The sequence below is a fragment of the Beta vulgaris genome, chromosome 6 (genome assembly GCF_026745355.1).
Source record: "Beta vulgaris subsp. vulgaris cultivar EL10 chromosome 6, EL10.2, whole genome shotgun sequence".
NCBI lineage: Eukaryota > Viridiplantae > Streptophyta > Magnoliopsida > Caryophyllales > Amaranthaceae > Beta > Beta vulgaris.
This window is the reverse complement of record NC_079207.1, coordinates 47,370,443-47,383,984: the sequence shown is the minus strand read 5'-3', so window position 1 is coordinate 47,383,984 and position 13,542 is coordinate 47,370,443. Positions and strand designations below refer to the sequence as shown.

The 13,542-nt window shown below is 42.5% G+C and overlaps 1 protein-coding gene across 1 annotated transcript; it reads left to right on the top strand.

Moving 5' to 3' along the window:
- The first annotated feature begins 5,482 nt into the window (after positions 1–5,482).
- Positions 5,483–6,439, top strand: LOC104896750 (uncharacterized). Its single transcript, XM_048646851.1, has one exon. It carries the CDS (start codon positions 5,483–5,485, stop codon positions 6,437–6,439), a length of 957 nt encoding a protein of 318 aa, XP_048502808.1.
- The last annotated feature ends 7,103 nt before the right edge of the window (positions 6,440–13,542 follow it).

Sequence of the window (13,542 nt, the reverse complement as noted above, 5' to 3'; positions counted from 1 at the left end):
ATACACTTCGAAGGAAAAGCAGGATCATTCCACCATTAGAGTAAGGTTACTGCAATACTAATATGTACGTTAAGGTACAAAATAGTACCAAACAAACTAAATTCCACTCTTTCAAAAGCTATTAGACATAGTCATTCACAACTATAATACCGGAACTATAAACCTCGCATTTAACTATCATAATACTACATACACTCATGCTAATTTCTGATATATTTCATTAAACAAATAACTATAGTACTATGAAATTTTTCCTTCAATAATGCAAAAAAGGTATTAATTCCCAAAATGTGCCCCAAAAATAAATTCCCTGCGTACCGTCCACGTAGGACGGCACGCGAAAAAATGTTTTTTTTTTGTTTTAGCGCAGGTAAACCGCTACTCCGAGTAGCGGTTTCTTTTAAAAAAAATTTGCATAAATTTGAATGTGGATGAACTTGGTGATTGGTGATTGATGTGTGGATGAAGTTGGTGTTGTTGAATGGAATTTGGTGCTGGAATTGCAGGTTGGATAATTGTTTGAATTGGAGGTTGGATAATTTTGCAATTGCTGGAATTGCAGGTTGGATACTTGTTTGGGATTGCTGGATTTTTTTGTGTTTCTAGCACTTGGCCAGTTATGGGGAAACAGTACAGGGTGCTGTGATGTTGCAACAAAACCGCTACTCCGAATAGCGGCTTACTTGTGCGTTGGAACTGGGGAATGAAACCGCTACTCCGAGTAGCGGTTCATTCACATAAACCGCTACTCAGAGTATCCAACCTGCAATTCCAGCAATTCCAAAATTATCCAACCTGCAATTCCAGCACCAAATTCCATTCAACAACACCAACTTCATCCACACATCAATCACCAATCACCAATTCATCCACATTCAAATTTATGCAAAATTTTTTTAATTACGAGTTAGATTGAGAAAATATTTCAATCACAAACAAAGTTTAAAATGTAACATAATGTTAACTAACTATACAAACAATAAATGAAAATGCTAACACCCTCTCTTCTTCTTTTGTGAAGGTGTAGATGAACTAGGTGTGGTCTCATGAGACTCTGCAATGGCATCAAGAGAAGGGGGAGTAGTGTCAGAACGTCGTCGATAGGTCCTCTGACTGACTGGAGGTGAAAGCAAAGCTGTCGTGGTAGATATATGGGCAACAGACATAGAAGATGTAGAAGTCGATATATATCCAGCAGAAGTAGGCACGCCCTGAATGTTGTGGCCATGTCCAGCTCGGCCAACAACATCAATACACAGTCCCCTCATGGTCTGCAATATCTGTCCATACAACTGACGCACCATATCTGGAGGCAATGACTCAGAGGCCTCTAGTACAGTACCGCGCCTATGAGCAATATCAGATAAAGTATGTGTCTGCATAGAAAGAAGAATACATATTATATAGTCGTATAAATAAATAAAAGTACAACTATAAATCATTGAACTTACCAGTACTATATCTGCAGACCCAGGCTGATAATGTGTAGAAGGTGGTCACCTCAATGGATTCGTCATGCGTAACCTCGTGATGCGACGATACCATATCATATACTCCTCAATGGCATGAGTACGACCACTAAAAGGAGTGCCCTGAACTATGTGTCCCTCGCGCTCATCCCACTGTGCAATGTATGGTCGATGTCTGAGCGGATAGTTCTTGCTATTCGACCTTCGATCTATGCCATGAAGGGTTGTGCTCGTATCACAAGGTGCTGGAATCGTCGGCTCGAATCCAAACTGGCGCATAACTCGACCAGGGAAATGGAACTCTACAATGTCGAAACAAATAAGTGGGGCCACTGTGCGCCATACATGTCGACCAGCTCGACATATAGCAGGTAACAACGCCAGTCTCGCATCAGTATATGGCTGCCAAGTCATCTACAAAAAAAGAACCTTGCAAATATTAGGCATGTGAGAAATGTCTACCAATGTATATAAGTTAGGCAAGTACGACCCTATGTACCTGCTCGACCGTCTGATGGTCAAGTGCATCCCTGTAGTAAGGAAGCCCACCTGCTAAGTGGGACCTAGTGATGTGTACTCGAAGCCAACTGAAAAGAAATACACGTTAATATCCATGAGAAAAATGAAACTAAATAATGTCAACAAATGTGAGACATTGAATATTACCTGACAACTAAGGGGTCAACCCCCGGAACATGATGGGAGCCTAAAATAGGAATGGCCTCGTCAAACTGTGAAGGTGGGTCCCGCACCCTCGAAATCTGAGGTCTGCCAATATGTATGTGCTCCCATGCCCAAATCTGTAGCAACAACACAGGGCCACCTAACTCCCTCGCACCCCTCTGTGATGCCCGACATAGCTGGCGATACAGGTATGCAAGGGTCGCACTACCCCAGCTATATGTCCCTGCTACGTCGAGATCTACCAAAAGTGGGAGATAAAGAACCTGGACTGCATCTCCACTCTTGTCAGCAAAAAGAATGGACCCCATCAAGACAAGAATGTATGCCCGTGCAAATCGTTATACTGTCACCTCATCAGCATCGTTTGGCAACAAGAAAAAATGATGCCGAAGCCATGTCAATCTCAAAGACGAACCCTGGAGAACTTTGGGCTCGTTCTCCGGTGTGTTGGGCCAAATCCCTAACAACTCGAAAACTAATGCAGCCCAGTTACCCTCGCCTCGACCAGTAACAGGTGCCCCGTGCACTCTAAGTCCAAGGATAACAGCGACATCCTCTAAAGTAATCGTCGCCTCCCCAACAGTCAAATGAAAGGTATGAGTCTCCTGCCTCCATCGCTCCACTAATGCCGTCAGAAGTGGTCTATCAATCTCCAAACCTCCCCTACCAAACGATGTATGCCGAGAAAACCAGCACGCTCGACATACCGAAGAACCCTCTCGTGAATCTCCCAGTCAAGATAGAGACTATGATGATGCAACCGACACGATAATACCGTGTCCGCTACTTCCCTCCAGACATCCTCACTCCGATGCTGGTCCTGGAGGGTGAGAACACTGCGATCAGTGGGGCCGGGAAAGATGGATTGCGCCATCAGACCTAATAAGAAAAAAAAACATATATCGGTTAGTAACACAATGACGACTATGAAGATAATATAAATTTATGATATTTAAAAAATACGAAAATATTTACCCAGATGTTCCTTCACCGTTCTTATTAGGACATCTTTGCTTATTGTGTCCTGAAACCTTACAAATGCTACATCTATATTTGCTAGGCCTATCAGCTGCATCCATTTCATTTTGTATTCGAGTGGACCTTGGACGTCCAGCTCCACGTTTTAGCAGCCAACAAAACAATCCACAAATTTTAGATTAAATTTTAAAACTAATAATTGGAAATTAACCTTGAAACTATGCTAGCTAAATCATATTAAACATCAAACATGAACCAATCATGTAAATTTCGCGTACCATAAATTTCCCCCAATTCAATTTTTAAGAACCCTAATTTAACAAACCACCAAATTCTAAAATCAAACAAGGTTAAAATATAAAATATAAGGCTAGAACTTACTTGGTTAGGGAAAGTAATAGAGTGAAATTACTCAATAAAAGGACCCAAAAATCGTTCTTTGATCCGATTCTCAACCCGAAAATTGCAAGCTCAAGAACAAAGTCTCCTCTTTGAAAACCCCACAAAACAAACCAAGAGAATATGGACGAATTGAAGGACTAATGGAGTATGGTTGGTGATTGTGTTTTATTTTGTATCACTGATGGACTAATGGAGTATGGAGGCAAATATTGATTAAGGGGTAGAATAGGTCGTCGTGGATTTTAGATGATATTGTTGTATAACTGCCCTTCTTTCTTTCTTTTCCTTTGGTTTCTTTTTCTTGTTTTTTTTTATTTATTTTTCTTTTCTTTCTCTCTCCTTATACTAGTAATATAATGTTCGTTAGGTACTTAACATAGGAAATCTAGGAATTATCTTTTTGACCCTTTCTAAGGTAAAGTCAAATGGGAAACAAAAAAAATATTTAATAAAATAATATTTTAAGTTATGTTTATATAAATTATAATAATATTTTCAATTATTTTTCTATAAACTAAAATAATATAAATAATTACTAAACAGGTATAAAAATACGGGGTGTTACACCCTTGGTGCTTGACTGTTTATAGAATTGAGTGCTTGTTATTTTCTTATCTTCTCCTTATTTTTGTTGTTTGCATTTTAAGAAGGTTAAGGGGTCATCCTATAATCCCTATTGACCACAATCTTGAGAACATATTGAGCCAAGTGTTATGTCCTAAATTTTTCTAAGTAAAAATGTGCAGGTAGGTTGACCAGCGTTACTATCTGAAGCACAGCTAGAAGATATCAGGTAGCAGCTGCAGCAAACATTCGTGAAACCCGAAGGAAGATTCAGCAAAGCTAACACTGAAGATTAGCCAAGACCAAGTCAAAGAATAAGCGTTATGCCTGAAGAATAGGAGGGAAGCAGTAATTGAGCAGAAAGAGGAGATACTCCTTGATTTTAGGAGATCATGGCTACATACTAGGAGTTAGTTGCATAACGTTCAAATGTAAAGCAACGTTTAAATAATGTAAAGATCTATATATATGGGTAGAAGTATTGGGGAAAGGTCAATTCTTTTAGATTACTCATATTCAAACATTCTCTTCTACTTTTGTAATATTCACAAGTGTACTTAGTATTAGCTACAAGCTGAGAGCTACTAGCTATAAGTTGTAATTCTCTCACATAGTGGATTGGTGGACTCAATTCCACCCGGGGTTTTTACCCTTCTCCTTGGGGTTTTCCACGTCACCATTTCTTGGTGCCTTGTTCTTTCTTGCCTTTGTTTATTTTCGCAGTTAGCATTTCCTGTAGTTTGTAGCTAAAATTCCGTTAGTTGTAGATCCTCAGCTAAGTTCTGCCTGATCAGAATTTGGCATAAACAGTTTGGCGCCCACCGTGGGGCTCTACAGCTAAACTCTCATTAAAATCTTAAAAAAGAAACACCTTAATCCTACTCTGAAAGATGGCTGACGATTCTGCCGATGAAATGAAAGCAGCTTTGCTGAAGGCTCAAGAAGACCTTCGTCGTACTCAATCTGAAACCCAGCAGACCATTGACAGCCTCAGGAAGGAGCTAGAGTCTATCAAGAGCAGCAAGACACCTAAGACCCGTGCCCGTGGTGTGATTCCCCAAGTTCTTAATCTCGAAGATTCTGAGGCCAGCGAAGGCGAGGACGAAAAGGCCAAGTCTGACGAAGAAGCAGAGGAAGTTGATCCTGCAGCTAAGAAAATGGCGCTCCTGGAATCCCAGAGTAGGAAGATACTTCGCATGCTGACGAAGTTGCCTGGAGCACCAACCCCTGTGGCTGAGGAATCTCCAGACGGCTATGCTCAATCCCCCTTCGTGGAAGAAATTGCGAGGGCAAGGATTCCTAAGAAGATCAATGTCACCCAGCCGCATAAGCTGTATGATGGAGCTGTGGATCCCTACGATCATGTAGCGTAATATAAGCAAAAAATGTGGACTCTATCCATTCCTGAGCACCTGCTAGAAGCTACTATGTGCAAATCCTTTGGGGCCACCTTATCTGCGCCTGCCTTGCAGTGGCTGATCAGCCTAAAACCAGGTAGCATCCAAAATTTCGCTACATTGATTAACAAGTTTTATATGCAGTTTGCTAGCAGCAGGGTTCTGGAGAAGCATACAGGCGACCTGTATCGCATCACTCAAAAGGCAAATGAAGCTGTGAGACAGTACCTGGATCGATTCAACAAGGAGATGATCTCAGTCAAGAACCTGGATGTTCCCACCGCTATCGAAGCGTTGAGAAGAGGTCTAACATATAAATCTAGATTGTATTATGAATTAACCAGGTTCCCATGTAGCACATTCGAGGAAGTTCGAGCCAGGGCTATGGCTGAAATCCGCGTCGAAGAGGATGAGGTGTCCAGGTACGGAAGCGAGCCTAGCTATGATCAAAAGTCCCAGAACCAGAAGAAAAGCGATTGGCGTCACCAGCCATACCAAAAGCGCGAAAGCAATAATGTAGCCAGTAAGGCCACAGGTAAATCTGCTAATAATGATTACCCGTCTATTGCTTCCTATTGCTTTAGTGTGGATGCAGGAGGCGTAGTAAACGCACTCGAAAAGATGGGGACAATAGCTAGATGGCCACGCAAGAGCGACAGACCAGACAGCGAGAAGGATACCACCAAATGGTGCAGCTATCATGATGACCATGGCCATCGGACAGAAGACTGCAACGCCCTCAAAAAGGAAGTAGCCTGGCTGCTCAAAAAAGGCTACTTCGAGCATCTGATGGGTAAGAAGGGGCAGCGAGAGGACAAAGCTGGCTCCAGCCAGCAGCAACCCCATCTACCACCTGAACCTCTACACGATAAGGTAATCATCTCTATCTCAGGTGGTTCAGAAATATGTGGACTAACATACTCTGCAGCTAAGAGATTCGCCTGAGAAGGTTCCAAAACCGCACCAAGCCCGCTGAGAAGTGCAGAAGCGAAAAAGCTCAGGAGCATGACTATTAGCTTCGACGAGGAAGATGGAGATGAAGAAGCTCACAATCATGACGGCCTTGTCGTATCTCTCACCGTCAGCAACTGCTTCATGAAGCGAGTCTTAATAGACAATGGCAGCTCAGCTAATATTATTTTCAAGAGCGCCCTTGAAAGCATGGAGCTGCAGGAAGCTGATATTCTCAGGAAAGCAACTGTTCTATTCGGGTTCAATGGCGAGCCAGCTACAACGCTCGGGGAGATCGTGCTGCCTACCTATGCAAAGGGAGTCAACCTCCAAACCAGTTTCAATATGGTAGACTGTCCCTCAGCATATAATATTATAATGGGGAAACCATGGATCCACAAAATGCGAGTTGTACCCTCAACTTACCATCAAACTATCAAATTCCCTACCAAATGGGGAGTGCAAGAGATCAGGGGCGATCGCAAGCTAGCCAGGGAGTGTTATAGCATATCTTTAAAAGCTAAGAAGGAGTCCATCTAGCAATTACAGTAAGGTCTAGCGCTAGCTAAGCCAGCAGAGCAAGATGTAGATGAAGTAGCGCTGGACCCAGCAAAGCCGGAGCAAACCGTGCAAATTGGGGCATCCCTGCCAGCTGAGGAGAAGCAACGGATTATCGAGTTCCTAAAGAAAAATATAAGCTGTTTCGCATGGAGCCACGAGGATATGGTAGGCATTGAGCTTGACATCATTACCCATAAGCTGAATGTTGACCCTAATTCAAAGCCCGTAAAGCAGAAAAGAAGAAAGTTCGCTCCAGAAAGAAATATGATAGTAAATGAGGAAGTGGAAAAGCTGCTAAAAGCTAGGAAGATTCGAGAAGTCAAATATCCTGACTGGCTAGCTAACGTGGTGGTTATAGGGAAGAAGAATGGCAAATGGCGAGTGTGCATTGATTTTACTGATCTCAATAAGGCGTGCCCTAAAGATCCATTCCCACTGCCACATATTGATGCGTTGGTAGATGCTACAGCTGGGCACGAAAGATTAACATTCCTGGATGCATACTCAGGTTATAATCAGATACTCATGGATCATGCAGATCAAGAAAAGACAGCCTTCATGACTGAAAGAGGTATCTATTGCTACAAGGTGATGCCCTTTGGGTTGAAGAATGCAGGTGCTACCTACCAAAGGCTAGTGAAAAAAATGTTTGAAAAACAGCTCGGGGACACGATGGAAGTCTACGTAGACGACATGCTAGTCAAAACAAAGAAAGCTGAGGATCATGTAGATCACTTACAAGAAACCTTCGAAGTTCTGAAGAAATATGGGATGAAGCTCAACCCTAGCAAATGTTCTTTTGGGGTCCCTGCAGGAAAATTCCTAGGGTATATAGTCACCCAGCGATGTATAGAAGCTAATCCCAGCCAGGTGCAAGCATTGATCAACATCTAGTCACCCCGGAATCTGAAGGAAGTCCAGAAGCTGACTGGAAGAGTAGCTGCGCTGAACAGATTCATATCCAGATCCTCTGACAAGTGCCACCTGTTCTACAACGTGCTGAAAAAGAATAAAGGATTCAACTGGACAGCTGAGCATGAAGCTGCATTACAAGATCTGAAGGCTAATCTAGCTCAACCTCCCCTACTATCGAAGCCAGCTGCAGGAGAGACTCTCCAGTTATATCTAGCTGTCAGCAGCAAAGCGGTAAGTGCAGTGTTATCTAGGGAGACAGAGAGTCAACAACTCCCAGTTTATTATGTAAGAAAGTCTTTGCTAGTAGCTGAAATCAGGTACACATCACTTGAAATATTAGTATTAGCTTTGTATATGGTGTCTCGTAAGTTAAGACATTACTTTGAGTCTCACCCTATTCATGTTATGACTAATTATCCTATCAAAGCGGTGTTGCGAAAGCCAGAGTGCTCAGGGAGAATGGCCAAGTGGGCTATATCCCTAAGCGCACATGACATTAAGTATCTACCTAGGACAGCTATAAAATCCCAAGCCCTAGCTGACTTTGTGGCAGACTTTAGTCCTGACCTAGCAGCTGCAGCTGAAGAGGAGGTGCGCCACATCAATAAAGTAGGTAAGTCTGGATCCTGGCAGCTGTATGTTGACGGATCCTCGAATTTCAGAGGAGTTGGTTTAGGTGTAGTACTAAAGTCACCACAAGGGGACATGATAGTGCGTGCTATTTTTTGTGATTTTAAAGCTACAAATAATGAGGCTGAATATGAAGCCTTAATTGCAGGCATGATATTAGCGTATGATTTAAAAGCTAACAGTTTGCATGTGTTCAGTGATTCGTTGTTAATAGTAAGCTAGGTAAAAGGAGAATACGCAGAAAAAGATTCAAAGATGGCCTCTTACCTGGAGCTAGTCAAAGACAAAGCTAAGCTGTTTGAAGAGTTCAACATAAAGCAAATCCCAGGGGACCTGAATACCAAGGCTGACGCTCTAGCTAACCTAAGATCAGCGCTCAGGAAATGCGATTTCAAGTCAGTACCAATAGCTCACCTAGCTGAACCAGCTATCAATAAGGAGGTGAATATGGTGCAGCCAGACGACAGTCGCACAGAAAGCATTAGCTGGACCCAGCCAATAATCGATTTCCTAGAAAGGGGCATCCTGCCAGAAGATAAGCTGGAAGCCAGGAAGTTGCGAATGAAAGCCACCAGATATCATGTCATTTCAGGTACTCTATTCAAAATAGTCTGCGCTAGCTATGACCTATTGCAAAGGTGCTTGGAGAAAGATCAGTGGGAGCCCACGCTCAAAGAGTTCCACGAAGGTGAGTGCGGGTCCCATATAGCTGGAAGAAGTCAATCAAACAAAATCCTAGCATATTGATATTATTGGCCAACTATGTGTGCTGATGCAAAGAGGTATGTGCAAAAATGCGAAAGTTGCCAAAAGCGTGCAGGTATGTCTCACCAGCCAGCTGAGGTATTGCATCCCACCTTGACACCCTGGCCTTTCATGAGGTGGGGCATGGACATTGTGGGGAAACTACCCGTAGCCCCAGGACAAAAAGTCTTCATCCTGGCACTTATGGATTACTTCTCAAAGTGGATCGAAGCTGGAGCATTCCAGCAGGTGAGAGACAAAGAAGTGATATCCTTTTTGCATACTAACATCATTTGCAGGTTCGGGGTACCTAGCGAAATCGTTTGTGATAATGGATCACAATTCATAAGTGAAAAGACAAGGCAATTTTGTCATGAATGGAACATCAATCTGGTAACCTCAACACCCAGATACCCATAAGCTAATGCACAAGCTGAGTCCAGCAACAAAGTGATTATCAACGGCATTAAGAGACGCCTAAAAGCTAAGAAAGGAAAATGGGCAGAGGAGTTGCCTAAGGTGCTCCGGGCAAACAGAACAACACCAAGAGGCGCTACAGGAAGGACTCCCTTCTCGCTTGTGTATGGATGCGAGGTAGTGCTACCTGCAGAAGTAGCTATCCCTACAGCTATATATGGTTTGCTGACCCCAGAAACTAATGATGAAGAGCTCAGCTACGACCTGGATTCCGTCGAGGAGCTAAGAGATAATTCACTAATACGGATGGTTGCGCAACAGCAGATAGTGGCTCGTAGCTTTAACAAGAATGTCAAAGCCAAACTATTCAAAGTAGGAGATTGGGTTCTCAGGAAGGTATTCCAAAATACTCAAGAGATCAATGCAGGTAAGTTAGGAATAAGTTGGGAAGGTCCTTACCTGATTGACCAAATAGTTGCAAAAGGAGCTTATCGCCTAATTACTAAGGATGGGAAGGCAGTACCTAGGAGCTGGAATGCTTCTCATCTCAAGCTATATCATTTCTAACCTGGGGCATCAACCAGGCTACTACCGGGCCATAGGCGCCATAATCTTAAAGTAAGGCAACCATTGTTTTACACAAGGCATTGGTCCACCAGGTAAGCAAAGTCTTTATTTTTATGATAACTTAAGTATTCTAAGATTATTGCTCATAGCAGCAGCCCACCTGAGTTTTACCCATGCGCAGGCAAACCCAAGGGGTCGCAGCACCCAAATAAATAGCTGGAGCTGCAAAGCTCAGCTACATGGTCGAAGCACCAGATCAAGCAGCTAAAGGTTGAAGCACCAGAACTTAGCTGGATGGTCGTAGCACCAAGAAAACGGGCCCACCTAAAGTAAAACAACAAATACACCAGGTAAACATGTTGTTTGAAATCAACGAGCAAAAGCATGCATGCAACATAAGTACTTACTGAAATTTCAAAACATAAGATCAAAAAACAAAGTATAAGTTCAAACGATTAAAAACTAAAAGTGAAATATGTTCTTACATAGACACATTGCCCCCTTAGACAATGGTAAAAACCAACAGAAATCAAAGATGAAATGTTCGAAGTTAAAATTAATAAGCAGCTGAGGAAATCAAGAAGCTACACTAGCGTCATCACCAACAACTTTTTCCTTGTCGCCAGGTACAACATCTTCTTGCTGGCCAATTGTAGTTGGGGATTTCGCTGTAGATTGCTAAGAATCGTTCGCCTTGCTGCCCGTAGCTAAAGCCTCTAGAGAAGCCATGGAGTCCAGCTTAAGGTACCTGTCAATGTAGGCGCTAACGCCTTTGGCATCCAGGTTCTTGAAACGGATCAGGTAAGCTAGTTTGGCCGTCTCTATGATCTTAGCCTCAGCTTGAATGTCTAGAGCTCTCTCTTCAGCATCCTTAGTTGTGGCAGTTAGGCGTTCAATCTCTTGTTCAGCCGCGGCCAATTTTTCGTCCTTCTCCAATCTCTCCTTCTTCATCAGCTCTACCTCAGCAGCTAGTTTGCTCTCATCATCCAGGCTGAGCTGCTTCTCTTTCTCCAGCTTCGTCTGGTGGCTCACCAGGAATTCCTATTCCCGAGGAGATTTGGCAGTGATATCGATGACGGTAGGGACCGAAGCTGAAAGTAGCTGCTTGCGGGGAGGCTTCTCAGCTTGAGAGTGGCCAGAAGAAGCTACTGATCTTTTTCTATTTTTCAATCTATCCATAGCATCCTCGTCAGAGAGAGTGCTGGATTTAGCTTGAGCTGGGTGCAGCAGTTAGCTACTTAGCCGAAGAGTCTGAGTAAAACCTTAGGTTAAAAGAAAGTCACATAATTGTAGTCTAAAGATTACCTGAAGACATGGAATTTGTTCGAGAAGAAATCTTAGAGTCCAGTGGAATAATCTCAGCAAGGGATGTATAGCTGCGCTCCTCAGCAGGTAAATTGAGTAGATCTGTCAACCTGTCGGCTCGTTCAGGTATTTTGGAAATTATAGGGCCAAGACCTATAGGGAAAACAAGGTAAGAACCTAGTTAATTCATTTTTATGAATAAAAGACAAATTGGATGAATAAGTACCTTTGTTAGACCAACCCCCAACCAGAGAGCTCCCAACCTCGCCTAGCGAGTCTATCACTACGAAAAAATATCTGGTCTTCCATATGGAGTCAGACGCAATTGTACCCTCTATCAGTGGGGGAAGGGGGCTTTAGCCCTAAAAGTAATAAAACCCTTGTCTGACTTCCTAACGTTGTAGGCGGTTAGGAGTTCGTTTAGAGAGAATGGGTGGTGCCAGGTGTTGGTTAGGGTTTCTAGGGTCAAGCAAGTTTTCCATAAAGCTGGCATCAGCTAGCCAGGGGATAAGTGAAGGACCTCCATGAAAGACCTAGTAAGGGGGGAGAATTCGTAGCTATAGCCCAAGTAAAAAGGATGCTCGTAGTAACAGATATAGTCCTCCGGGAAGGTCTCAGGTCTGCATGTAGGGGTAGGGAGGATGATTTGAGCGTTTTCAGGGAAATTCCCCAGCGCCTTAAGCACATCAATGTCTCGCTCAGTGACGGACGAAGGCACATCATCTATTGACTTACCCATCAGGGAAAAAGAAGGATCTAAAAAGCTCTAGAAAACGAACGAAAGAAGGAAGAGAGAATTTACCTGAAGAGAGAGAATTCGCAAAGGCTTATGGTGAAGAAGAGTCTCAGGGAGAGATAAATGGCTCTTAAATACTAGGAGCTCAACGGTATTTTAGCTCAACGGATAAAAATTTAATGATTATGCAAAAGTTATCTTTTAGCTGTTAACAAGTAATCAAGTGGTGGGTAAGTTTATCTTTTCCCAAGGAAAATTATCTTTTATTAAGCGGAAGGAAAATTTTGTCTTTTTAGCAAAAAGTTATCTTAAGGAGATTTTATTTTTTGAGGTGAAAAGATAGAAATTCTAAGTAAGCACGAGTTTATCTTAACGACAAACTGATCTTTTGTGCTAACAAGTGTTTTATTCTGTTTGGTAACTTGTGACTTTAACTTAGTTGCGCCTAGGTTGGCATCACAAGTTAGGGGCAATTGTTATGTCCTAAATTTTTCTAAGTAAAAATGTGCAGGTAGATTGACCAGCGTTACTATCTGAAGCACAGTTAGAAGATATCAGGTAGCAGATGCAGCAAACATTCGTGAAACCCGAAGGAAGATTCAGCAAAGCTAACACTGAAGATTAGCCAAGACCAAGTCAAAGAATAAGCGTTATGCCTGAAGAATAGGAGGGAAGCAGTAGTTGAGCAGAAAGAGGAGATACTCCTTGATTTTAGGAGATCATGGCTACATACTAGGAGTTAGTTGCATAATGTTCAAATGTAAAGCAACGTTTAAATAATGTAAAGATCTATATATAGGGGTAGAAGTATTGGGGAAAGGGCAGTTCTTTCAGATTACTCATATTCAAACATTCTCTTCTACTTTTGCAATATTCACAAGTGTACTTAGTATTAGCTACAAGCTGCGAGTTGCTAGCTATAAGTTGTAATTCTCTCACATAGTGGATTGGTGGACTCAATTCCACCCGCGGTTTTTACCCTTGTCCTTGGGGTTTTCCACGTCACCATTTCTTGGTGCCTTGTTCTTTCTTGCCTTTGTTTATTTTCGCAGTTAGCATTTCCTGTAGTTTGTAGCTGAAATTCCGTTAGCTGTAGATCCTCAGCTAAGTTCTGCCTGATCAGAATTTGGCATAAACAGCAAGTGAGAAGGATTTTGAAGAAAACAACGATATTATCTTCATGTGTTGAGCAACGATGGAAGAGCCACCAATTATGCAATTC